We start from the raw sequence: 26873 nt of genomic DNA on the forward strand, positions 1-26873 counted from the left end.
CTATGCGCGGTCCCATATGTTAACTTGTGTTTGATTTCGCCGCTTTGCTCTTCGCTATCATCGCCGCTTTGCTCGCCGCTCCACTATGTTTCCAGCCTAATTCGGACAACCAAGCTTCCCTATTATCAAAATCAAACTTTTTTTTAAAAGATATTTTAAAAAGTTTTACAACTTAATAAGCTAATAACACAAATTCTTTGATTGGGCTGTACTTATAGATTTTAAGCAATGCAAATTCAAATCAATTTTTGCTACAAATTATACTCTTTTAACTTGACACTTGAAAAAACAACCCTTTATTAAAAAACACAAATTTTCACAGTAAATTTTTTTTTAATTACAAAATAAAATATTATAATTATATAAAAATACTTTTAACAAAAAAAAATATTTTTTTAAAAAAAATCACAGTCTTTAATAATAAAAACAAAGTAAAAATGTCATGATTTAGAAAATACTTTTTTTTATCTGAGGGTATAAAGCAAAGACTGTTCTGTGCATATTATTTTTTTTATTTTTTTGCAGTACCATTCAATAATTAATACGCTGCAACAAGAAATCGCCCATTGTTGGATGCCCAACAACAGGCCTCGAGTTCTTCCAGGTGAGCCCAAATTTAGGCAGCTTCAGTGACATCCATTATTTGCTTAGCCATGCTCCTTAAGGAAAGCCACAGCGGAAACTACTTTCCCTCTTTTCAAAATACCCCTCCGCGTACCACACTTTAGGGATGATACGCGGTTTTCCCAAAACTGGATGTAAAATATATTAATAAGAAGTTGAATTATTTTGTACTAATTTCACTAATAACTCTAAACTTTTACTTTTTCTCTTGATCAACTTATATTTATAATACTATATATTATATTTCCATAATAAATATCTATATAGTATGCAATAATATTTATATTACGTATAAAAATAAATACCCAAATTATTGGAATTTGTTTTTTTTTCTTAATATATTAAGTTTTTAAAATAAACAAACAAAAACATTAAATAAATAGAATTAAAAATGAAAATTAAATAATGCTTTGCATTTTAAAACATCTTAATTAATACAAACATTTTAACAAAATTATTCAGCCAAAAAGTAGCCTAAAGTACGGGGAATGTCTTATTAATAGTCCTTATCCAGTTTACTTAAAACAAACGGAAATACATAACATTCTCACAGATTTCAAAATTCTTGTATGTACATTACAACCCACCACCATAGTTATTTATTTAGATCATTTATTTAATTTTATACAAATATAAGCTCATTATATCAGAAAAATCATTTCCACCCTTTCAAAGTTTCAGGATTGGATTTATTGTTGGGCAGGAAGTTAGCATTGTTATCGTCAGCGTGATGTCACCATTCTAGGAATCGCTATTCTAAACTAAGATCTCGCCAGTGCTGTCGTGATCATGAGGCATTGCAAAGAGTGTAGGTTCGTAGCAAGTCGCAGTAGTGGAAGGTGGTAACTATTAAAGCTCTCTGATTAACTACTGGGCTATTATTCCAATAAGGCCGAGCGACCCATTCGGATAGCTTTTGATAGCTACAGGTCTGTATTTCATGAGCCTATGTAGGTTTTGTCAAGACGTAGAGGACCACGGTACTACACGATCGCGTCATTGTGGAATGCGCAAGCCTTTCTGGACAATCGCCCATGAAATCCCCGAGATAGCCTCTAGCTCATAGCTTCACAAACTTTACTCTAGCTTGAAATAACCACCAGCTTGGAAATCCGAATGATTTTGCTACAAAACTGCAACTAATCTCTGCCCACAATAAACCCAATCTAGTAAAAATCTCACACAGTTGTCTATAATAACATAACATCCTAACATTAATTTAAAAAATAATAATAAAGCGTATCAATTAAAATGACATATTTTTAAAAAAAATAATTTCTAACTAGTTTTTGAGTAATTTAAAAAAAAATATCAGTAAAAACACAAAAAAGAAACACAAAATTTTGGCCACGAGTAGCAAATGATAATGTGGTACGCTCAGTATTGCATACTTTATTTATGCACTTTAAATAGTTCACTAAAATGCTTCATTTTAATCTGTAATATTTAATACCCCCCCTCAAGAAGAGAGAAATGAATTCAAGTTTTTAGGACACAATTTTCATTTTTACAAGGTTTTATTTTATTTTTTAAAATATATATATTTTTTTTGTTTACAATTACATTTTATTAAAAAAATAAACCATTTATTATAATTTTATTTTGTTCACATTAAATCTTTTAAACAACATTTGACAAAACTTTAAATAAATATTTAAAAAATTATTGATTTTATTATTTATTTACAAATCAAAAAAATCTATACAAATTTTTTTAGATGTTATAGTTCGTTTTTGTTTTTCTCTTTTACAATTTTTAATAAATAAATTATTAATTTAAGGGGGTTTAAAATTTCTATTTAAGTAAACAGAGAAATTTTAAAAAAAAAAAATTGGAAGGTTTTTAGTTACTGGAACTTTTCACTGTGACGACATGTTTTGGTCTAACTTCTGTCAAGTTTAAATTAGCTAATAAAGGCGATTCTACAATTGGTTTTCTCAAAAACAAAAAAAAGTTTTCTAATATTTCCATTTCTTTCTCTTAACTCTTTGCGGCTAGGTGGGTTAAAAACTGTCCCACCTTTTGCTGCATGCTGGGATATATTTTAACCCACCTCGAAAAGTTGAACTTATTCAACTTACAGCTTAATATGTTATTTAAAGTTTTTCATTCAGTTGGCAGTGCTATGCACCAATGCGAAAGTAAGTGAAACATTTTTTATATTTATTATAAACTTGACCGATAGTAAAAAATGGTGGCACCGCATACTGTTCTATTATTTGGATGCAGCTGTTGTTAATTCATATATTGTTATAAAGAATTGGGTCAAAACATGGAACTTAAACATTTCAAGGAACATGCGCTCAAGGACCATGCTGTACTGTCTGCAAAGTTCCGCTTTGTTTTGGTAAAAAGTTGTGTGTTGAATGAACACCATATAAAGCATTAGTTGCATAGTGGTATTGTACAATACCAGCGCCCCACACTAAAAAAGGACTATTGAAATGGTATTAATTTTTTCTTTTCTTTTTTTCCGTATTTTGAGAGGGATGATTACATATGTAAAATGAATGGAAATGAATGTTTATTTCCATTATTTTATAATAAAAGAAGTTCTGTGCAACTAGGGCTTTTAGTTTCTTTAAAATCGTGAGCCTCAAAGAGTTAATACACATCCCTAAAGGTGTCCCTAATCTCGGACACTACAAATAGAGCCCACAGAGATTTGTGTAACTATTTGGAATTTAGCAAACTCCACAGGCAAACCATCACATAAAAATACTTAATCAACACATTCAACGCTCTGCATTAACCACAAACATTGAACATTGATTGTAGATATTTTAGGTCGTGCTTTTTTACTTTGCCATTCACTTTATAATCTACGATCTATCTCTGGACAAGAGGATCAAGTCAAATTTCCTCCAATAGAAATTATATCTGTTGTACTTCACGAAATTGAACGATTTTTGGGAACTTCTGCAACAGATACTTGCGCCCCAGTAAATCACAATAAAGCATTTCCCCTTCTCCATTTTTTTTTTTTTTTTTAAATCGTAGGCAAGAAAACTAATGGTCGAACCCTTTATTAGCAATTAAACGAAATAATAAATTTAAACTTACTCGATTTTCCACCAAAACTAAGTGATTAAGTGATTTTAAATAAATTCAAAGAAATTGAAATATCCCAAAACAAAATTACTCTTTCAATGAACTTTTTTATATAAAAACCTTCCTTTGAAAATCTATCTGTCCATGAAATCCTGTAAAATCCCAAACAAATAATAGTTCACAGGATCTTTCTCACATACAATAGGGTTAACATTTTTAAATATAGATATATATTACTATTATTATTTTTAAATATACCTAGAAAAATAATTATTATACATTGTACATTTTATTTTTTTTGAAAAAAAGAGAAGAAAAAATGAAAAACCATTTCTATTTTTTTCGTTTCTCTTACTTTTTAATTTATTTCATTTTCAAGTAAATTTTTCATTGTTTTTACGTCACTTCCTTTTAATTTTTAGTAGCTTTTTCTGAAAGGTTTTTTAAAATAAATAGAAAAACATCTCAACAGTCTCAAAATTTAGCACCAGTTTAAAATTAAAAAAAAAAAAAAATCAATTTATAGACAAATGATAACAATAAATTAATTATACAAGTGCAATCCATCGCCTTGATTTGTACGGATTGACCTTCGTTGGGATAATTTATGAAATCAATTGAACGACTCTTAAACCACAAAAGGAAACACCGCAGGATGTGCTCTCAAATTTGTTCTACACAGAGATGGTATTTCACTCTTTTATTTTATTCTTATAAAAGTTTAAATGTCATTAGAACATGAATTGGAAATAGATTCTGATGCTGGATTATTAATTGAAATGAGATCACGCATGCTTGTGTTCATTAAATTTATTAAGATTCCCAATTATCCAGAAAAGGTTGGTTAAGATCTAGAAAATCACGAAGGGCTTTCTGAGAATTTTCTCAGAAAAATGAATGATTAATTAGTATTCTTCACTTTCCCCTATGACTTCTCACACATTCCACCAGTGATCTGATGCTCTAATCAGAATAGAAAGAGGTTTCTTTGTAAAACTTGGGATTTAACTTGACAGTTTTAAGGATGGATAAAACTCACAAGTTTGGAAACTATCTGCAGAATGGTTTCCAAATTTCGCTCTTGATGGAGTCAAGGATAAGGGCATAAACGCAACTTTGGCCTGCTTAGATTCCGCCTGCGTTCAGATGTCCCAATTACATCGTAATGAATAAATCTGAAATTCATAATAAATAAAATACACAAGCATGCCCTTGATTGATTGATACTAACTAGCACGTAAGAAGAACAGAAACTAAAAGAAAATCACAAATCAAGAAATAAAAAAAGGAAATCAACATCAACAGACTAGATCTCTGCAATGAACGCTAAATTCACTTGATACTTTTCACTTTGAAAAGTATTTTCCAATTTCCAGCGCGGCCAGATATTAAACAAATACATAATTTTCTTACACATTTATTCCATTGCTTTTATTAACACCAGGGCAACCACGGGTAATGCGGCTTTAGCAGAACAGCATCTTTATAACAAGAAACATAATTTCAAAAGTTAAAATTTTCAAGTACAAAGGAAAATTTATTAAATTTAGAATACTTAAATATTAGCTACAAGTGAAATATAATTTATGATTTATGTAAATTCAAAAGAAATTACCATCAAATATTTGTTGTTTTTTGTACTTAATTATTGGACTTACAGCGATTTGTTGGCGATTGTTTACAAAGACTGATACAAAAAGTACCATCGACTTCGTGTTAAGTCCATTATTGCTGTGATCAGTAGTTAGTTTTTTACTACGTTATACCGACTTGCACACTTGTTATTAATGAACGTTACTTATCCAGGTAAAGTTCTGCCAAGTTAAAGTAAACTAAGTTACATGAACAGTTGTGTGTTGGCAATGAAGAACCAGATTTAATGCAAAAAAAAAACAAAAGAAAGTGTGATCTGTGGAAAAGTTTGTTAATTTGTTTAGAACAATGAAAAACCAGTCCGAGATGGTCAAGCGAATACTTAATAGATTAAAGAATTAATACACAAAATAACAACTGGCCGCAGAAGTATACAGACGGCAATTTTCACGACCAATAGAAATGGTTTTAAAGCTGTATCTTGAGTATTTATTGCAAGCTAGGTTTTTATAAAAATAAAAAAAATGCAGATTTCATTCGATTTCTCTAATAATTGTATCATATGAAGGGCACTGATATTAGATATGAGAAATAATCTTGATTAAAATTTGTTTTCTTTAAGAGAAAATGTAAAAAAAAAATAATTGTTACTCTTAAATTGAATGAGTTTCTGTATTTCTTTTCTTTTTTTTTGTTGGAACAATAACATTATTGTTTTAAATGATACTTTTAATAAATCATTTAAAAATCAGAAATTAACAATAAGAAACTACTTACCACCAACGAGTTTGTAAGACAGTAATTATATTATTTACTTTAAATTAAATGTATAAATTTTACTACAAATATACTATTTTGTAAGGACAAAAACTATTATCCACTTACTATTTATAGTTTACTGGCCCAAAGTCCTAAAAACAAATATTATATCCTTCAAATTTCTAAAAAAAAACAAACTATAAAACAAGGGTTATTATGTAACAAAATATATTCGTTATTTATTCATCGGAAAAGGTTATGCGTTAGTTTAACAGTTTCATGATTATAGTTAATTTCTAAATATCGATTGTGTAAAATTAATCGGACAGTGATGTATATATTTGTTTTATAGTTTAATTAAGAACAGGGTTGCCAGGTTTAATTTTCCCCATTTAAGCAGCCAACTTTACGCGTTATTCTCTGTTGCGAGAATTTTTTCAGCAAACCAACTTAAAATCTTTTAAAAAAATTCTAGTAAGAACGTACTGAAACTAATGGCTTGTTGGAAGCTTGTCAGTGTGACAATCGCAAGTAGCTTCAAGCTGGTTACCCATAGTAACTATGGTAGAATCCACGGAAAAATTATTGTAACTATATTATATAACTATTTATTTGAAATTGAAGAGGATTCAATTAGTATGAGACATCAACGAATTAGAATGTAATGTCATCGCAAAAAAATGGCTGTGCTTATTTGGAGTAGAAGAAATTGGTTTTCGCCTCTAAAATGTTTCGATATTCTGGAAACTCAATGCTTGCGCAATAAGAATGCCAAATATACCGACAAAATTTCAAATTAGAAGAAATATTAAGTATTAAGTGCAACTATACTGAACGAATTGTTTTAGTTTTCTGTAAGTTTACAGTTAGATGCTTATTAAACTATCTTTATGGTAGAAATTTCATTTTTCACGAAAATTTAATTACATAATTTGCGGAAAGAGAAAATCGCTTGGGTTTTCAAACACATATTTTCGTTTTTGTTTTTTTTTTAAACAAAAACTGACAACCCTTGTGTTAAAAACACAGTATAGTTCTGTAAAGTTACAAAAGAACTACTTTAAAAAGAGACTTAAAAGAATGGCTTACTTATTTTGCCTTTACTACTAAACATTTTTTATTAAGTTAAAAAAATAATAGTTAAAATTAAAATCAAACAATATTGTTTAAAATTTAAACAAACACTTTCCCATATCTTTACAAACACGATAAAAATATTAATAAATGCAAGAACAATCAACAAACATTTAGCGATAGAAAAATAAATAAAAAAATCTCAAAAATTTTATTTTTAAGTTAAACGTAATTAATCACAGCAGTTCTTTTTTTTTAAAAAATCTTTTGTTTCCCCTCATTTCATTCCGCCAAAAGAATATAACAACCTAAGTAAGGTCACGAAGAAATTAATTTCATTTTATTAATTCAATTTGTTTAATTCACGTATACATACAAATAAGGCAACGGCTTTTAAGCAAACAAGTTTTTGTATAATTTAAATAATTAACCCTTTTTAACATTTTTAATAAATAAGGTCAACATTAAAAACCAAATCATAACAATGAAAAAAATAAAATAAAAAAATACGAGAATCCATTCTAAATTTTAAATAACTAAAATGTACACTGTTTGATTTTTGAAGAATAAAAAAAACCTAAAAATTAAAGTATCTTGGAAGGCCGCTGGTTAAAAAAATAAAAAACACAGAAGTTAGCTGATCTAACATTTTCAGTTAATAAATATTGTCCTATCCATCGCAGTCTCGAATTTCAAGAGTAAAATTTTATTAAAAACCTAAATATAATAATTTCGTCCCTGGACTTGAAATCCTCTTGGAAAAAGTTACTCTTTGAGAGCACAGATTCATTGACAAAGCTTTATATTACGGAAAGGTGCAACGGATAAACTAGATCTTAAAAAATTACGCTTAAAGCATTGCGCAGACTGAGGCAACATATGCAACATACGAGCGCGCTATTGAAACACAAAAATATTTAAATAAAAACTATTGTTATCAATTTCAAAAATTAGAACATTCATAACATTTAGCTATATTACAAATTATATATATTCTAACATTTTATATCCACGGTTTTTTTTTATAGAGACAAAAAAATCATAAGATTTCTGATCAAACAATCAGAACTAATTCTCAGGGTCAACAACAAGGCAGCAAGAATTTATAGAAATAAAGGTGAAGGAGGATTTGGTGATCTCAGAACGGGTTAAATAAGAAAAAAGTGGTTAAAAAAACTAACAAGAACGGTATACATTCTTCCTTAATCCTGACATATTCCCTGGTTTTGAACAAAGAACAGTTTCCAAATTTTGAGTCTATGTCCAAAAATTCTACAATTTCTAAATCAGTTTTTCAGTGAGAAATTTATTTCTAGGATAATGAAGTGAAAGAAAGTGATTAACATAGCCGAGAGATGGTACCAAGCTCTGAGAAGAAAGCTTACCGAGTCCATTCAAAAAGAGAAGTCGCAAAAGCCTTCAAGATGTCTGCTATCAAATCATATGTACATTCTTGAGTAGTTTCTGGACTACTAAACTAACTACCCATTTTTGCATGCATTACTTGCCAAGGTTAAAAGAGGACTATTACAATGGCATTGAGGTTTTGGTCATCGAATCAAAGGTTCCAAACAATCTTTTGCCTCAATCCTGGTATTTGTCAAAGGCAAGGTGTTGAAATTTGGGAAGTGGTGGGCGAATTAAAAAGGGCAGCACAGTCATGGTTCAGGATAGGATAATATTAAACAAAAAAAAAAAAAAAGGGTTTGAAAGTACTTTTTTTTAAAAAAGAATTTGTAGGGTTCAGTTGTATTGAACTTTGGAAACGTAAGTCAGGAACGAATCTTCAGATTTTTCTTGTTAATTCTCGGCATAATTTTTTTTTTTTAATTAAAGCAATTTAGTGTAGTTACCTTACAAAGAAGTATTCTCACTTATCCTGAGTTGTTAGACCAGCTTAAAACAAATATTTCCTCACCCTCCTTCGTACATATTAACTCCTTCCAAATTAAAAATAACTTGCAAAGAATATTCTTCAAGGATTTGTTCAATTTACTCCCTTCGTGTCCTCTTAGATCTACTTCCCTCTTCACCACCCCCACCGCTAAGCGGACCCTTCCTACCGCCGACTTGTACTTGACTTTGGGCAGTCAATTGTAAGGATATTGCATGAGTATTTAGTTTTTCACCAAGTAATAAATCTTTTAGACCTCTCATCTTATGACTATATAATACCAATTTTGGTGAAGCAAGTTTTTGTTTGGAAGCACCATCTGCACCGCTGTCACTAACTTCACCGCTTTTCTTGCCGGAAGCATCACCACTGCTACTGGGATCACCGCTTCCATCACATGGAGCTGAGGTGGTAGCTTCGTCTTCCGGCTCTCCAGGTACAAAAGGTTCTCCTCCGCCTAAAACAAAATAATTCCATTGATATGTTTCTGTCTTAATGAAATGCTTATGGCAACTGGTAGATTATATTCTTAAAGAGATAACGCAATAAATACCTTGCAAGAGAAACTGCCTGTTGAGTATTCGTTCTCCACAAGCGGCTGTCAAAGCGCGTATCTTGGGATCCAGAGTATCGGCCAAACTGAGGCCTGTTGTTGTTAGGACTAGTTCTTCATCATTATTGTTCAAGGATGTTGAATGTTCTTCCGCAGCGGCAGCACTCTCTGAACTACCAACGTCCAACATTTCAATACGACCTCGCACCTCTGAATCGAATTTACTAATCGTATTTACGAGAGGTTTAGCCCATCCAATATGCAGCACAGGAGTTTGACTTCCTTCTTCCCACTGACAGATACCATCGTAGAACCTTTAAAAAAGAAGAAGAATCTTTCAGCTACTTTACTGAAAGGGCAGTAAATCTGTTTCACAACGACCCACTGTCTGCTTTTACCTCAGCAAATCAGCAAAACATTCCGGATCCTTGAGTATAGAATGGGCTGAATGACCAGAGCTGACAACTTTCATAATGTGTGGAATTAGTTCATTAGCGATTTCCATTAATTCTTTATAAATTTCTTCATCGTCTCTTGAATAATTGTACCTTAGAAAATAAATTTGTACAGTGTGAAAATTTATTGTTAAAACAAATGTTGAAATTATGACACGACTCTCTTTCAGCATAATCATTATTTTTAAAAAATCTAATAATTTTCTACTTGGAAATCGAAATTTCCATAAACTAAAGCAGGATTGCATAAAATGTAATTTGGTCCACAATGATGGACAATAACGTGAATTTTATCCTTCATAGCATGCTTGTTTTCTCGATTTCTGATAGGTTCCGGATTTTCTGAGGGTGATTCATATCCCCTCTCGCGATTTCACCATGAGATATGAAGTAAGCCTCTTTTTTGGGCTGTTCAGTGAACAGGATCTTTTCAAAGCTTTTTAACCTTAGAATGGTTTCTCTAAAATGCACAAAATAGAATAGCCAGCAAACTGGCGTAAAAAGTACGAAAAACTGAAAAAACGATAAAAAAAAAACTCAAAACAGTAGAAATAATATTGCTACACCTTTACAAACAGAACTAGATAGTAAGAATCATACTCAAACTAAGTTTTACATACTGTTTAATAACATCAGAAGCGTTTGCCCAAGAATGGAATGCTTGTTTATATAGAGCATGCCTATAAAAGTATCCCGCTTGGTAAGTATAAGGATATACATGACAATTGTCGTAATAACGCCGGGCAGAAAGAATAGCCTGTTGCAGCAACGTGAAACAAGGAACTCTTCCAACTGTTGGTTTGAACTCTTCCAGCTCTGCTAGGTTTCCTATAAACAGATAAAATATCAGATCCTATGTTAATCACATAAGCTCAATAGTAATCAGAACGTATATGACAATAATTTTCCTTAATTTACCCAAAGCCATGGGATATTTGTCCAGGTACTTTAGATCATATAAAAGCCACAACAGCTCTTGCTGAAATGTAGCAACACCAACACTGTCAGTTGTTACAGTAAGACTAGGGTTTATGGCCGAAACTAAAGCTGCTACCTCCATGTGTCTATTGCATAATACTGGTCTTCCCTTAACGTACAACCAAGAACGTGAGGACAAACCAGCATCTATTGGCTGCCCTCGTTTATCTTCACTTCCTTTCCCTGAAACAGATAAGAGGCGTTAGCAGTGAAGTGGATCTTTGACAAATACGTATCCTAAAAATGGAGGTAAACATGATTGTCATTTGTAAACAAATAAATATTAGAAACTCTTGATCTGATAAAAGTATAAGTTAACGTTCTGCTCCAAAGTTAACTGAGCAATTCATGTGTAATTTGTTAGAAAGTATAGAATAATAGCTTAGAACCAAAGAAATAATTAAAATACTTACCGTGCCATGTTACTTCTGCAGTAAACTGTGCTTTCTCCCCGAACACCACCCAAGCATGGTCTTCTGAGAGGGCAAGATGAACATCATTGAAGCCCAAAACTTGACATGCTGCAATGACAGCGAATGCTACTCCAAAACAGTCCAGTTTATTACCTAACCAAACAATTATTAAGTCAAAAACAGTTCATTGCATCATATTGTGTAAATTGTATACAACTAACTTTTTCCTACTTTATAAAGATTTATTTACTTTAAAGATGTATGCCATTACCTGTCATAAAACTATACAGACTCTGTAGATGAGCTCTGTCTTTATAATAACCTCTGGTCAATGAATTCCAAATAACATCGGAAATTTTCTTGATAAGTTCTCTTGTTGCGTATTTGGTTTCATACTGGGTCAAATCAATAGAGCCTTTAATAATACTGTGAAATTTTGTATACAATGCATTTACTATATGAAACTGTAATTTTGGCAACTTGGGTTCTTCAAATAATTCATTTTCATTTGGTATTGTTATGTTTTTACCACATGTCATGGAATTTTCAATAGCTCCCGCTATTATTGATAATAATACCAGATCAGGATCCTCTTTTTCTAGTTCTTTTTTAAATAATTTCACTACAGAAGTAATATCTTCTAACGGAAATAACGAGGAATCGAGATGTTGATTGCCCGCCATCTCGTTTTATCAGCCCCTTTTTAACAACGCATTCAACAATCTGGAATCATACTGTACCGGCTTTTTATTACTATTAACACTTCCATATTTAAAACTTAAATAACCATACTAACAACTGAATAACTTCCGTGAATATATTATTAACAATTACCACCATGAAAAAAAAGAACGATAAACAACTTTAAACTTCAAAATATTCCATTTAACCCAAACAATGTAGTATCTTGTTGAAATTGCTTTTCAACTTTCACAGTGTTGCCATCAAAATGTAGTCATGTGTTCAAACTACAAGATATACTCAATATATTTTTCGGCATTAATTACAAAGTTTATGTAAAAAAATTTATTCAAATAATTAGGTATTTTACAGAATCAATTTTATTAAAAATAAAAAAAATAAAAAGGCAAGAACTTCTTTTAAAGCAGTAACACTGTTGCTCTGAGTTTGCTTCGTCAATCTTAGTCATATGTTTTATGTTCCTTTATTCAGTAGTAAACCAAGTGATAGGTAAGGTAGTTCTGGTTTAGTAAAAAAAAACTTTAATGTAAGGAAATTTACTAATACAGATCGGTATAATTCGGTTAATTTGAAAGCTTCTGTACCCAAATATGGCAGAAACATCTACGGAAAATAAACAGAATGTGGACAATGAACGGAGATGTTTAGAAAATGGAGAAGTTAGTGTTCAACAGAATGGAGAAGTAAATATACATTTTATTTTTGATGTAATGCTTTTTTTATAGATTTGGTTTTACTTCCACGTATCAAACTTGAATTTTTTTGGAGTATAGAACTTATTAATTACTTAAAAATTACTTTAATTTGAACATTAAGGAGGATGAAATTCACGTGTACTGTGAAAATTATGTTAAAAAACAAAAATTAAGCTTGATAATTATGAAAGGGGTCCTTTGCCTTAAAAGAAGGGTTTTCATTATCTTTCGATGCCCTAAAAAAAACAATAAATCGATAAATCTTTTTAAATAAAACTGCATAATTTTTTTTAGTACCTATTATTAGAATCAGGCCTACCGTTTTATGCCCTCATTGTTTCCAATTATAAGTATTTAGATTTAAATTTCAGTTCTTTCATTAAAAATTTTATTAAGGACTTTACGCTTTAATGACACACCCTTTTGTCCATTGATTATATTCTTTTCCTATTATAACATTTTTCTATGTTATTTCTTTCATGGAAATCAGAATCAACAGGAACTGGCTCCAGAACAACCGGAAGCTCCTCGCAGATCATTTCTTGATATTACGAAAAGTTTCATCATGAGAGCGATGTTTATGTATTTTATTGCTTCATTGTTTCGAAGGCCACAAACTGATACTGGAAGCACAGGAACGCCAACTAAACCACCGGCTTCGAACTATTTTGAAAATTACACATTAATGGTTAGCAATAATAGTTAAAATTTTATTTAGGTTGCCCACAAAGTTATTGCGATTTTGAGACCGTGTATTTTAGAATAGGACTTACTACAATCGTGCAGGTTTTTTTTTTTTTCTTTGAGTTTCCACGAAATATTTTTCATGTTTTGAGGTGTCTAAATTAAAAAATAACAATCTGAGAAAGTTCAAACTTGATATTATATCCCCCGGGGTTAACCTTTGCAATGTTTTTTTTTCACTAACATTACTACCAATAAGCGCTTTTTTATAGGCTAAATTACACTTCTAATAAAAACAAATACACAAATTTTACAATTCGAAAAAAAAAATCCGCAAAAACTATGTGGCTAACCAAAATTTGTACTTAAAATAGCATTTTAAAATATGTACGATTAAATGACGATTTGGTTATCACGTTTACAAAAATGTATAACCGTTTATTTCAGTGGCCCAGCGATTGAAGTCCGATGGAGAGAATAGAATTTTTTTAAAAATCTAATCACAAAAATAAAATTGAAAAATATTTGTAATAAATTCATACTAATGTTCAAAAATTCTTGAAAATATCGCGATTAAAATATTTAATATTCCATTACATAATTTCCTTTGTATTATATTCAATATCAATTATTATTTAAAAAACTTCACTTTTAAAAAACACCGCTTTGTCTGGTCAAATAAAATTAAAAAGAAAAATCTAAGAATTTGATTTAAATGAAGTGTGCAGTTAATTTTTCGTATACCACCCACCCTTTAGGTTAAAAATTAATTCAGTAAATATAGTAGGTAATATAATTGATCAAGAAGGCATCCAAACGGTATGTCTTAATAATACTTTTTGTTGTTTGCAGTTTCCTTTTCATTATTATTATTAATATAATTAATTGGTTTATTTTAATGAAAAATAACTAAGGTTTGTAATCAATCTAATTTTTTTTTTTTCTGATCCTTTTGTTTTGCTTATGTGACTATGAACGGTTTGTTTTGCATTTTGAGTGAAGTTTAAGATTCTGTGTTTTTATAATACAAAAAGTTTCCCAACTTAATGCTAAATATATATTTTTTTGCACTCATTCAAATTTATTATGTTAATAATTTTAGCAATAAAATAGTGTGCAGATAACCAGAAGATAAACCAAAATTTGTGTTAATCACTTTAGCGAATCTCACCTATATTATTTTACATCGCCTCAGGAAGCTTCCAACTTCATTATTAGTTTGCGAGCTCCACAGGAGCTAACATTAAGCTAGCGATGAAAATCGTTTATTGGAGAGTTTCCCTTTCCAGGAATATTCTATTAAAACCACTTTTAGGGAAGGGTCTGGAATTGCTATAGATTGATATATGGATTTATGTATGTATTTGCTACAGTTCCATGTTCGAAGGTACAGACAATTTTTCTTACTCAAATAACTTGTATTTTTTGTTAAGTTAAAATACAGGTAAGTTTAAAATATTTCATTAATGTATGTACCTTTTTTCCGTTGTGGAAAATTCTTTCAAAAGAAAACAAACATAAACATATTTTTTTCAATAATATCAATTATCTGGAATGCTGTCGTTGAAGCAAACCTTGAAAACTAAGTAATAGTGGAACATTCTTAAAATTTTTCTTAACGATATTTTTATTTTACAAAATTATATAGATTATTGTAAAATTGTTCTTTGGGTCAGCCTTTATGACATTTTAAATTTAAATAAATGGTTTTCCGTTTAATTAAACATTAATGTATTTTAAAATAGACAACTTCTTTATCGATAATTGTTAACAATGCAATGATGTAATTAAAATGGCCTTGGTAGATACATTTTGTAATATTTGTTGATATTAGATTTATTTAGTTCAAAATTTAGAGCTCCATTTTCTTTAAGATAAGTTGGTAATAGATTTTTCTCCGAATTCTTCACTGTATTACGTGGTATTAAGAAAAGGAAGTTAAAAAACATTCTCATATTTCTAACTCACGCATTTTCATAAGCACTGGATTTTTAAATGTATTTACCCCTTACTCACTTCCTACAGTTGTAAACTTTAAATTGCAGTCTAAGACATTTTAAGGAAAAAAAGGCCTCCAATGTCCTAAAAAAAAACATTGTAAAGAATTGATCTACAGATCTAAGGATTACATAATCTATCTTCAACAGATCAGAAAAAATTGTATTGTCAACTCTTCTCTTTTGGTGGAGGGGTGTGTTGGCTGAACTTCTGAAGTACCGTTTCAATGGAAATGTTCGGCTTAGTTCTTTGATCAACTGAGTTTTCACAAATTTCAGATTTACGATTTTCGTAAAACAAACAAAAAACAGTAAATTCTAAACTTTGAATCATTTTTTCTTGGAAAATTGGTGTTAGCCCAGTTTTGAGACTTAAGTCCTCCAATTTTCGTATTTTTTTTTTTTTTTTTTACCAAATTCTGAAATGAAATGTATAAAATGTTAGTTAAGAGAAAACGTAAGAAAATGTCAAAAATGTTTTGTTTTTTTTCTCTAAATACTCAGGCAAAAATAATAAATAATTATGACGATTTTTTTTAGAAGATAACACTCATTATCAGGTACACGATGGTAATTACCATATCTAAGGAAATTTAGGTATATGAATGTTGAGATAAAGTGTCCACCGCTGCTATAATAATTCCTAAAAAGTGGATTTGTGTAATAGCTTTTCAGTTGCACCTCTTATTGTTTAAATTATGCAATTTGCTATTTCAACTCGTAATTATTTAACCTCCTTTCACCTGCTTTACTAGCAAGAAAATCGTGTGATTGTGCAGGTTTTTTGAGTTTGTTTGGAGTCCTCTGAGTGCTAGAATTGATGAATCGTGATTTTACGAATTGGTCAGGGTGTGACTCTAAACCAAAATCATAGAAAGTAGAAATTTGATATTAGGTGCCCATAGAGAAGAACACCACCACAATCAAATCATGGTCAATATCAACCAATGAAAGTACAACTTTACTGAGTCGTTTTCTCAAAGGTTTTCTCAAATACGGTTTAAACGATTTTCTTTCACCTTGGTGTTCCTAATTGTATCAATGAAGGTGTATGTCCTGGAAAATTCGATTGAGGGTACTACTACTGGGTAAAGAGGTTGGTAGACTCCTTCTCCAAGTATCATTTTCCTGTAATGTGTGGTTCTTTTTCTTAAATACTGATAAGGGAGGGTTCGTTGCTAATACCGAAGTGGTGGAGGGGGAATTCCTCAACCGGAAGTGCCTCTTCACTCATTAGGTGGTTTACTGTCACCAAACTAGCCCCTAGGCTTTTCTGTAACTTTCATACATACGCATCCTTTTTGGGTACTCATTTATTGATCCAAAAGGAAGAAATATTATTGCCAATTCCAGTAATAATTTTTTAATTTACTTCCAAGTTCTCGTCCTGGAGTCTAGGTTATCTTCCTGATCTTTCTGCTCTCTGGGAGTCAAGTAAATTCCTAGAGAATATCCATTTTCTTTTCTATTCTAAATTCATTATTTTAAAAAATTCCTGTTTTTATTTTTATTTATTATTTTCTTTTATAGGATATGTACGTGTTCCTGTCGGAAAAGGAAGTGTTCACAGAGTTTGACAATCCAAAGTTCCTAATTTGGCATAAGACTGGTCTTGTGTATGGCGACTGGTACAGCGGTCCTGATGGTGATGGATCTTATACGATTGAAACTTCTTTCATACCTTCCCAGGTAGGTTTCTAATCTAGTTTTTGTGTTTGTATGAAGTAGTAATTAACATTCGTCCATTTTTAAAAGATCCTTAAGAACAAAAAAAAAAGTGAAGGTATTATCCCAGTGTTCAGCTTACTGGATTCCCATGTGGAGATACCGGGTTCGAATTCAGTCGCTGGCCCTTAGATTTTCTTACCTACCTAGGTAAAGACTTTCCTTAGAGCTTTTTACTGCTAACACTTCGGCGATGTACAATATTGTTAGCAACGAGAGAACACTATCGTTAGAGCAGCAGTTCACTGGAAAAGCTCTTGGAGCCAGTGACCTAAATGTTAACGCCTTAAAATTAAAGAATAAATAATAGCTACTTATTACATGAGTTATTTTTTATTAATCCATTTAATCCTTCTAACAAATCTATAAGTTTAAGAAAACAAAACAAAGCAAATCACAAAAATAAAAACAGAACAGAAACTTCTGGTAACAAAATCAATTCGTTCTGTTAAATTGAAGCCATTGCTTAACTGATTAATGATCAGCTGGTAACTTTATGCGGCTGGCTGGACGCGTATTTATTCTTCAATAAGTTGTTTTTTTTTATTTCCGCTCCGTGATTTCCAACCAAAGAAAGTTTAACTCGCTTTCTAAACCCTCAGGTCTAAAATTATTGAGCAGTGCTATGCTTTTGCTTGGCTGTGGTACAAAAATTACGAATCGTTGATTTTACTTAACGTTATACGCATGTTACTGAGGTTTCGAGACCGGTTTTGATTTTCATTCATCATCACTATTCGAATGAGTCAGGTACATTAATAAAATGTGTGTTACAACGTATTACACATCTACGATGGGGGAGAAGTACTGTAATCGTGGAGATGTTTTGCTTTGAGTTTCCCAAGGAATGCGATTTACGCGCTTCCTGAACTAGATAAAAAGCTTTTTGCAACATGCTCTGATGTCTTTCCCTTACGAGTCTAGTTTATAATGTAATTTTCTCAAATTTTAGTTCACTCTAATTTAATTGCAGCAGGTTTCAGTTAGATTCAAAATTATTTACATATAACCTGATAACCTCATATTCCAAGGAACCTTATTCGTGCTGTAGCTAAACAGCTTTACTTTCTACATTTTAAGAATATGCCTTATTTGTGACCTCTCCGCGAAAGCGACGTTTTCACCTAGATCGCTCTTAAGTCCCCATTTCGTGCAACTCAATCATAATATTGTACTTCCTTTTCTTTACCTCAAATAGCCTGGTTATTCTTCGCTCCATAGTTAACGCTCGGCTTTACGTCTCCAATCAACGAAAGAAATTAGACTTTCCTTTCGATAAATAATTAGCTAAAACCCGTTACATAAAGTAAAATTTCACCATAACTGACAATCTCATATTTCCGGCTAGTTTCTACCAAGATATTTCCAGATATCACTCCAGACATCTTTAAATTACAACGGCCTTGCTTTATCTTTTCTAATGACGATGAAAGTCATTCACTTTGTGTATATTGTGAACATTCTAGATTATCCTTGTTATTTGTAGCGCAAGGATTTAACTAATATAAATAATTTTTACGATTTCTCCTGGTTTCTAATAATAATGGCGGATTACAAGCCAGTTGAATGAAAATATTACGGTCTAATCCCATGGCTGTTACACTGGCGTGCAGTTCAAAGAACTATGCTAGTTGCTGAAAGAATTAAAAGCAGTTCCTGGACTGAACAATCTTCATCCCTCATTTTTTAGTTTTCTTTCTCCTAGCACTTCATGGAGGTTGTTAACGATTCCGCCATCAAAATGGACTCTTATTAATGTTATTTTTTACTTAGTTCTCAAATTATTTTTTATTTTAGAACTTACGCAATAATGGTTCAATATATTTACACACATACATGATAAAAAGAGAACCAACCAGAAGTACAAACAACAATAATAAGAAGTTTAACAGTGAAATTACTCCTAGAGAGATGTCAAAAGAAAAATTTTCTGGTTTGAATGTAGCTTACGCAAATAAACAGTTGAATAAGTACAGGAAGTCTCGATTCACTAGGACACAGAATTTATTAACTGGCGAGACTGTATTAACTGAAAAGGAAATAGAGGTAATTTATTATTTTTTATTTTATTCTTTGTTTTTAGAAATTGTGGTGTCAAATTGTTGTAATGGAGTTTCTCCGATCCATCGATCACTCTCTATTGCTTGACGCTTGATATTCTATTGTTATTTCAAAAAGGTAATAGTACGAAGCTTTATTAACTCGCAGATGTGTTCGAGTGACTGAAAATGCTGATGTGTACTTCGAGAAAAAAACTGGACTTTACCTCCCATAGCCTACTTCTTGTACTTTAATAAGTTCCTAATTGGGACCCTTTAAATGAATATCTCTTTTCTATTGCAGGAAGCAGAAAAGAATAATGAGGCTATAATATCAATGTGGCACCCTAATATTACTATCAATCTTGTGACAGACTTTACAAATTGGGTCGAAGGAACCGTTCCTTTCCCGTTGAATGAATGTAAGTTAAAGATTTTTTTTTAAAAAAATGAAATAGAGATGAGATGTTTTACTGATATTATTTTCAACATCTTTCTTTGCTTGAGATGACTCCAGGACATGGAGGCTCTCATTTGTGTAGCCCTAACCCACAGCTCCACTTCTTGATCTCAAAATTATTTATTGTCAACGTCCGGGACCACAGAACGGTCAGAGATTTGATGATCCTACTCTAGCCAGATTTTAGTTTCTCATTGCTTTCTGTCCAGAAGAACTACACACTGTGAACCCAAAGCCTTTGAGTACGGTCTGCCTATTCCGAAAAAATTCTCATCTCGCTGTAAGCTCCTTATTATAGTCCTTAAACAAGCAGCAGCCATATACGAGTATGTGGAAATAGGCTCAGTCTGGATGCCGCCAAGAGTCCCAGAACTATCCAGCTTCAAAAACTGTGACCGAGCTCCCCTTAAGATAGTTTGATAATGTCTGGAACCATCTGAAGTAGGAGTCGACTGCGCCATAACCTCCTGAAAAGATTCACTGCAATATATTGCATTATTCTTGTTAATTGTATTTTTGTTTACGTAGTTTTAGAATTTTCCCTCACTGGTGACTATTACAAGCCTGTAATATTTTATAATGAATTTTGGAACCTTTTGAGAGACTATCAACCAATCAATGAAACTACAGAGTGAGCAAAACATTCTTATTTTTAAAAATATTTGAATTGCAATAGCATAAACATAAATATATAAATCTTTTTCCTAAAACACAGGCAATTAGATCTTCGAATGACATTCCAACCATTATCTTTATTCAAGTGGCAACTCTATTGTGCGCACACGGTGAAGACCAAATTTTCGGCGAACATATTTCAAGATGATGCTGGCGATGAACATCATGATTCATTAAAAGAGACACTACTGGAAACTTCACCATATTTGTTGGCAGCCACTGTTGTAGTTTCTATACTGCACAGTGTTTTCGAACTGTTGGCTTTCAAAAATGGTAGGTAAATAAATTTTTCTTAAAAAGATTTTGCCTTAAGTGGTGGTTCGTTCTAGAGATATTCCAGTCAAGAAGGCTTGGGATTAGTTTTACCCTAAAATGTCATTTCTGTAAAGTTTTACAAACTTTTTTTTTGTCAACATTTATAACTTTTTGATTAATTACAGATATTCAGTTCTGGAATAATCGTAAATCACTGGAAGGTCTGTCTGTGAGATCAGTATTCTTCAACGTATTCCAATCATTGATTGTGTTGCTGTACGTGTTGGACAATGATACAAACACCCTTATTAAAATATCCTGCTTTATTGGATTAGGTATTGAAGTATGGAAGATAAACAAGGTATTTGTAAATAATAATACCTAACACTCACAATGTAATTTATGTAATTAGTTATATTTCCGTAAAAGTTCTAAAACAAAGCCCAAGAACTTGTGCCGCATTGTTACAAAAGTGGAGTGACCAGCCTTCAAAATTAACCCAGATCAGGTTGACGTTCGGTTGTCTGTAATGATGAATCACCGCAAGAATCTGTGAAGCAGAATTCGTATAGCATTCATTTGCTGTTATACAGGATTCGAAACTTAATATTGAGCGAAGTCCAATATTTTAGAAAAGAAATTTGCTTCAAAATCTAAAAAGATCTTGTAGGTAGGTAGGTTTAAAAAAAAAAAAAAAAAAAAATGAATAAATAATGTTGATGATATCCATCAAATCCATATTCAGTTTGTCGTCATTGCACTGCCATAAATATTTGTGGAAGCGGAAAAATTTCGACAGCATTTCGCCTGCTGAGCACGTATGCCAAATAATGGAGTCGTGCTAATGTTTAAGACCCGATAAGGAAGATTTCACCGTTGGATTCTACCCTTTCTTCTGAAACTTCTGTCTTCTTCCAAGAACACCCTCTCCTCTTAGCCAAACTCTTCGTGTTTAAAACTAAAGAAAACATTTAGGACACGTCACGGACATTATTAATATTGACACAAAGATTACAATAAACACAGAGATAAACATCAAAACTTATTTTGCTTGTCTAATGTCAACATTTCTTTCTGTGTGAGATGTCATCAACTATTTTTAAAAATTTATTGTTTCATCTTTCTTGTATTAATACTCATCGTAAGGCGCCACGGTAGCCGAGCGGGTTAGAGGCGAGACCTGCGACGCTAATATGTATTGTGGTACTGGGTTCGATTCCCGGTCTTAGGCCTTGGATTTTATTTAATGGTTAATAAAAGAAATTTACAGTAAAGTATATTTGCTATTCGCCTCCGTCCACGACACCTAATTAGTAGTTGGACGTTAAGCCCCGCCTGAAAAAATAGGCGATTACTTTACTTTTACTCATCGTAAAACAGAAATTAACGTTAGTATATCACGAAAATAATAATCAATGAATTTAAAAAAAGATTTTCTTAAATAAACAAAATGTTTCTATTTTGTGCACCTTCTTGTATTTGATTTTTTTTTTTTTTTTTTTCTTTTTTGGCAGGTTGTTGATATAAAGATAGATCGAGAAGAAAAATTTTTGGGTATATTTCCAAAGTTAATTTTCACTGACAAAGGATCATACGTTGAATCTGAAACTAAACAATACGATGAACTAGCGTTCAAATATCTCAGCTGGGTCCTTTTTCCGCTGTTGGCTGGATATGCTATATATTCCCTGATGTACTTACAACATAAAGGATGGTATTCGTGGGCTTTGAACATGGTCTACGGTTTTCTATTAACCTTTGGTGAGTTTTGTTACAGATAAATAATTAATAAATTGTTAACATTACTGATTTTTGTCCTTTTATCAAGCTCGAGTAGTGCGTGTTATTACGAAAAAAAAGAAGATTGAATTTAGTGTACTTGTGAAAACCAGAAATATTCGTTTTGAAATCCCCGGAGTATGAGAAAGGTGTTTTACAAGTGGTGTGTTTGTGTGATCACCGTAACTCAAAAACCGGAAATCGCGTAAAGTTCAAATTTGGTATTTCCCTTAGATAGGCGAAGAGAATGCTGCAGATACGGTCCAAATCGGTCTATGGAAGTTCCACTTTACTGAATTTATACTATTTGGGATTTTCTCAGAAACGTTATTTCTCCTACCCATTATTTCTACGGTAAATCAAATATAAACGGTAATTTTGCTATTCTTCTTAGAGTGCAGGTCCTACCTAGATAATGTTGTGTGGAGTAGATGTTTGGTTTATGAGGAGTGGGGGAACCGGTATGGTTAGCGTTCAACATCGCCATTGCCGTCAGTACAGCCATAACCGAGCAAGAGATCCCTTCGTCTGTTGCGCAGGGGATTATCATTAAGGTTTTAATCAATGAAGGCGTTAAACCGTCGGAAATTTTAACTCGTTTGCGGGCACAGTTTGGGGACAGTACACTGTCTCAGAATCGTGTGTTTGCGTGGGCGAGAGAATTTAAGGGCGACCTTGAATGCTAACCAGACCGGTTCCCCCACTCCTCATAAACCAAACATCTACTCCACACATTATCTAGGTAGGACCTGCACTCTAAGAAGAATAGCAAAATTACCGTTTAGATTTGATTTACCCTCGTACTTTAAATTTACTACGATGATTGCTCATACGTAGATGTATAACTTTTACTTGGAACATTTTTGTAAGAATATTCGATTAAGGGCACTTTTGCTAGAGAGGGTTTGTTAGGCTTTATCTCTAAAGTGCCAAGATGTAGATATTTATTGATGGGTATAATATTAATTAGAATCAAAAGTGAGACTGAGTTTCCAAATTTGATGAAAATCGGCGTTTCGGCAATGAGTTGGAACGCTGAGGATGGAAATAAGAGAAAATCGTATGAATATTAAGTTGAAGGAGGTGTAGAAAGGATGGATCTATAAAGATGGAGAATGATTAATTAGATTGAAAACCAAAAAGAAAAAAGTTTGTGTTTATACATATCTGAAGTTAACAGAAAATAGAAAGTAATTTTTTTAGGAAATCTTAGAAAACTAGAAAATTCTTTTAAGTAAATGTGTTAACTTTCGGTTGAACAATATTCTTTTAGAAATGAAAAATATAAATCATACAATTATGTAAAGCTTGAATAAGAGATAGTTGTATACAAATTTCGTATTTATGAATTTGTTTTTTTCAACAGGTTTTATCATGATGACACCTCAACTATTTATCAACTACAAATTGAAATCAGTGGCACATCTTCCATGGAGAATGATGTCCTATAAGTGCCTAAACACTTTTATTGATGATATATTTGCATTTGTCATAAAAATGCCAACAATGTATAGGCTAGGATGTTTCAGAGATGGTAAATTAAAAGATTCTTTTTCTTAAATATTTAATTAATTAAAGTATTCTTAATATTTCTTCTTGTCTTTTTTGTTTTTTTTTTATCCGCACAGATATAGTATTCTTTATCTTTCTATATCAAAGATGGATCTATAAGACAGATCCGACCAGAGTGAATGAGTTCGGTTTCTCTGGTGATATGGAAACTCAAAGGACAACTAATCAAGAACCATCAGATCAACCACAATCAGAAGTGAAAAGTATAGAAGAGAAAAAGAATGAATAGGTTATTTTCCAAAAAAAAAATAAATAATTTAAAAACAAAAATTAAATAATTATAATTAGGTCAATTAAAGATGACTCTCGATTGATCCACATTATATATATATATATAAATATTTTAAAAACGATGTCTGTGTTATTGTAAATAATAAAAACAAGACAGACATAACAAGAACTCACATAAAAACAAGAAAATTATGAAGATCTTTTTCAATAATTTGTGCGCTCTAAATGTAAGGATATGTGTAATTTAGGAGGGTAGATCGAATGTAGACAAGAATTTTAATCTTTTTTTAAGTTTATTTTACGCTAAATAAGTTATCAAAAAGTATTTAAAAAAAAAAAAAAACTTATGCCTTCCAGAGTCTCGTGGTCCTCTCCGAAAAAATGTTAATCTTCCGCTTAGTGTATGCTCCGTTTGATGGTTCTAACAAACTGAACACTTGAAGGTGCAAGTGCATCTGGATGATTTCCAGGACGCTGTTTTGTAACTGATTACAAAATTTAATCTTATTAACCTTGCTCCTGCGCCAAGTTGATTTTGGAGGCGAGACTATGGTGTGGTTTTCGTTATCGTCTTTCTTCCTCTCTTCTCACAAAGAAAGTTTTTTCTTAAAACTTAGGTAATCTAATAAAAGAATCTTGGACTCGTTAGCTAAGAAAGAAACTAAACTTATAATCTGCCTCAAAAGGCGATATCTTAGTATAGGGCATAGTACTTTCTTAGTTCAAACTTTTATTCTACCAAGGAGATTCATTAAGTGGCGTCTAAGACCACAAATCGAGTTTTGGCCACATGGATTTGCAAAACGTGTGTTGGATTCGCCCAATTTGTGCACTTAACTCTTTATTGAATTCCATTAATTGCCCAACTTACACGGGATGCACTCAACTTCTGACAAAAAAATTTGATGCGCATATTCACACCATTTTCATTTCAAAATTCTTGTTTATATTTTTGATCTATCCCTATATAAGAACGTGTAAAGTAATTAATCATTTTGACGGGTGCATAAACCAAAATTTTTGTTGTAAAGTCAGTGTTGTTTATATTTGATATTAATATTATATTTAAAAGGATTAACTGAGTGGTTAGCGTTTGGATTTCCATGCGGAAATGGTTCCCTGGTTTGAAACAAGTTGCTGTCCCTTAGGTATTCTCTCCTCTAGGATCTACACACAGCTCACTGTCAGTATTGTCTGCAAGGAGAAAACATTGTCCTAGTTCACTGAGAATAGCTCCGGGCGCCAATGACCGCGTAGGTGTTGACGCTACTTAAATTAAAACAAAGATTTACTTAACAATTTTTCAAAAAAGAGAAGAACAAGAAGAATCAGAAGAAGAAGAAAAACCATGTAAGCGAGCATATTTCCCGTCCTTTGTCGTCTTCAGTTCTCTTTATTCCAGTTCCTTATATTCCTGTTTATAGTGATGCCCTGTTAAATTAAATCTTTTTTCCCTTACTCTATTTATAAGTTTGGACCACCCTGAGTTTTCTTTAGCGTGAGCAGTATTTCTCGGAAACTATTAACGCTTTACTATCTTTTACAATTTTTTTTTTTTTTTAAATTCAATCTTGTTTTACATTATCACCCAGCCATCTCGCACGTAGTCTTCTTTTATTTTCCCTCACTTCCGGTTGTTTTTTTAAACTCGGTAGCTTTTACTGGAACTCGAATTTTACTGGGACTGAATCTCTCTTCAAGAATATGATTAATAGCAAGCTTTTAAACCTACCTCTCTTTGTTTGGCCTATTTTATTAAAATTAGATATACCCTTTATCGCTCTCATTAAGTGAGCGCAGCCACTCGCTTATGTTCGCCATACATCCAATTTTTTTAGGACCATAACGTCTTTTATAAATACTTGGATATTCTAAGTACTTTGCGGAAGTGTAACAGTACTGCTAACGCTTTCTTTTACGCACTTCCTGACTGCAGTTCTTGTTTTTATCTCTGCAAATGAATGCCTTCTTTATCAGGTTAGCTTTGTCGCCACTTCCTGATAGAGGTGGCAATCTTAAGCTCTGTATTTATTTAAGCAACGTTCTCACCTAGGTGATCTTCGATCCAAACCTTTTGTTGCCGAAGTTATTATCAATAGTTTTCGAGAGGAAAAAAAAAAAAAAAAAAAAAAAAAATGCTTTCTAAGTTATATAGGAAGTCTATTTAATTATTGTTAAATATTATTTTAGAAGACATTAGATGGACCAAAGTATTTTATTTTTCCTATCACGGTTAACTAGTAATTTATTTATTATTTAATTGTCTGAAGGCATATTTCAGGTTCAAATGAAAATTTTTGTTCATTATTATTTTTTTTACTGTAAATTGTGAAGATTTTAGTTAGAACCATTTTTGGAATTCTGTTTATTGTTATTTCTAGCTGAGGAAATCGATATGTTAATGATGCTTCTTGTAACTGAATAAACAAATTTAAAAACATAGGCAATTAAGTTTTTGTTTTATTTCTCTTAAAACTGAATTAAAAAAAACAGTATTGTTTAAATTAAATTTATTAAAAAAAAAAAAGGGAAAATTTCAAATTGCTTTAATTTATTGTTTACTGTTTAGGTTTTATTACTATTTTTTTTATCATTGTTTTCATAAAATATTATTGGGGACAATTAATTTATTACCAAAAAACCATTCCTTAGTTTTTGTTTTTAA

The 26873-nt window shown here is 31.6% G+C and overlaps 2 protein-coding genes across 22 annotated transcripts in view; one reads left to right on the forward strand and one right to left on the reverse strand.

Annotated features, from left to right (window-relative positions):
• The window catches only part of Mnn1 (menin 1), a 14445-nt gene extending 2104 nt beyond the window's left edge, over positions 1-12341 (reverse strand). The window contains exons 1-10 of one of the 20 annotated variants that reach the window (XM_074123539.1): positions 11666-12341; positions 11395-11547; positions 10922-11164; positions 10624-10831; positions 9947-10096; positions 9549-9862; positions 9277-9452; positions 6154-6179; positions 5089-5156; positions 97-4850 (exon numbers count right to left, since the gene is read on the reverse strand). In XM_074123539.1, coding sequence (XP_073979640.1) covers position 5156; positions 6154-6179; positions 9277-9452; positions 9549-9862; positions 9947-10096; positions 10624-10831; positions 10922-11164; positions 11395-11547; positions 11666-12077 — 1683 coding nt within the window. In that variant the 5' untranslated portion in view covers positions 12078-12341 and the 3' untranslated portion in view covers positions 97-4850; positions 5089-5155. Of the gene's footprint in view, positions 1-96; positions 9453-9548; positions 9863-9946; positions 10097-10623; positions 10832-10921; positions 11165-11394; positions 11548-11665 lie in introns of all 20 variants that reach the window. The other 19 variants (XM_074123542.1, XM_074123541.1, XM_074123538.1 and 16 more) reach the window with 19 other exon arrangements.
• Positions 12342-12533: 192 nt separating this feature from the next.
• On the forward strand, positions 12534-26735 carry LOC141451829 (putative lipid scramblase CLPTM1). 2 transcript variants are annotated; one of them, XM_074123518.1, is made up of 11 exons: positions 12534-12779; positions 13282-13479; positions 17003-17161; positions 18995-19243; positions 19541-19658; positions 20225-20327; positions 20412-20644; positions 20812-20987; positions 22141-22387; positions 23772-23939; positions 24034-26735. In XM_074123518.1, the coding sequence occupies exons 1-11, from the start codon at positions 12687-12689 to the stop codon at positions 24204-24206; spliced, it is 1917 nt and encodes a 638-aa protein (XP_073979619.1). In that variant the 5' UTR covers positions 12534-12686; the 3' UTR covers positions 24207-26735. The 2 variants fall into 2 exon arrangements, with proteins under 2 accessions (XP_073979619.1, XP_073979621.1); XM_074123520.1 differs by lacking the exons at positions 12534-12779; positions 13282-13479 and adding an exon at positions 14295-14389.
• The last annotated feature ends 138 nt before the right edge of the window (positions 26736-26873 follow it).

This window comes from Rhodnius prolixus, unplaced genomic scaffold (genome assembly GCF_049639745.1).
Source record: "Rhodnius prolixus isolate KJV_2025 unplaced genomic scaffold, Rpr scaffold_14, whole genome shotgun sequence".
NCBI lineage: Eukaryota > Metazoa > Arthropoda > Insecta > Hemiptera > Reduviidae > Rhodnius > Rhodnius prolixus.

What these genes read in the sequence shown, in the direction of transcription:
- LOC141451829 (XM_074123518.1), top strand. Translation starts at nt 12,687, where the DNA reads ATGGCAGAAACATCTACGGAAAATAAACAGAATGTGGACAATGAACGG. An exon ending in GTGTTCAACAGAATGGAGAA is followed by an intron (nt 12,780 to 13,281) that starts GTAAATATACAT and finishes CATGGAAATCAG; the next exon opens with AATCAACAGGAACTGGCTCC. An exon ending in CGGTTTTCTATTAACCTTTG is followed by an intron (nt 22,388 to 23,771) that starts GTGAGTTTTGTT and finishes TTTTTTCAACAG; the next exon opens with GTTTTATCATGATGACACCT.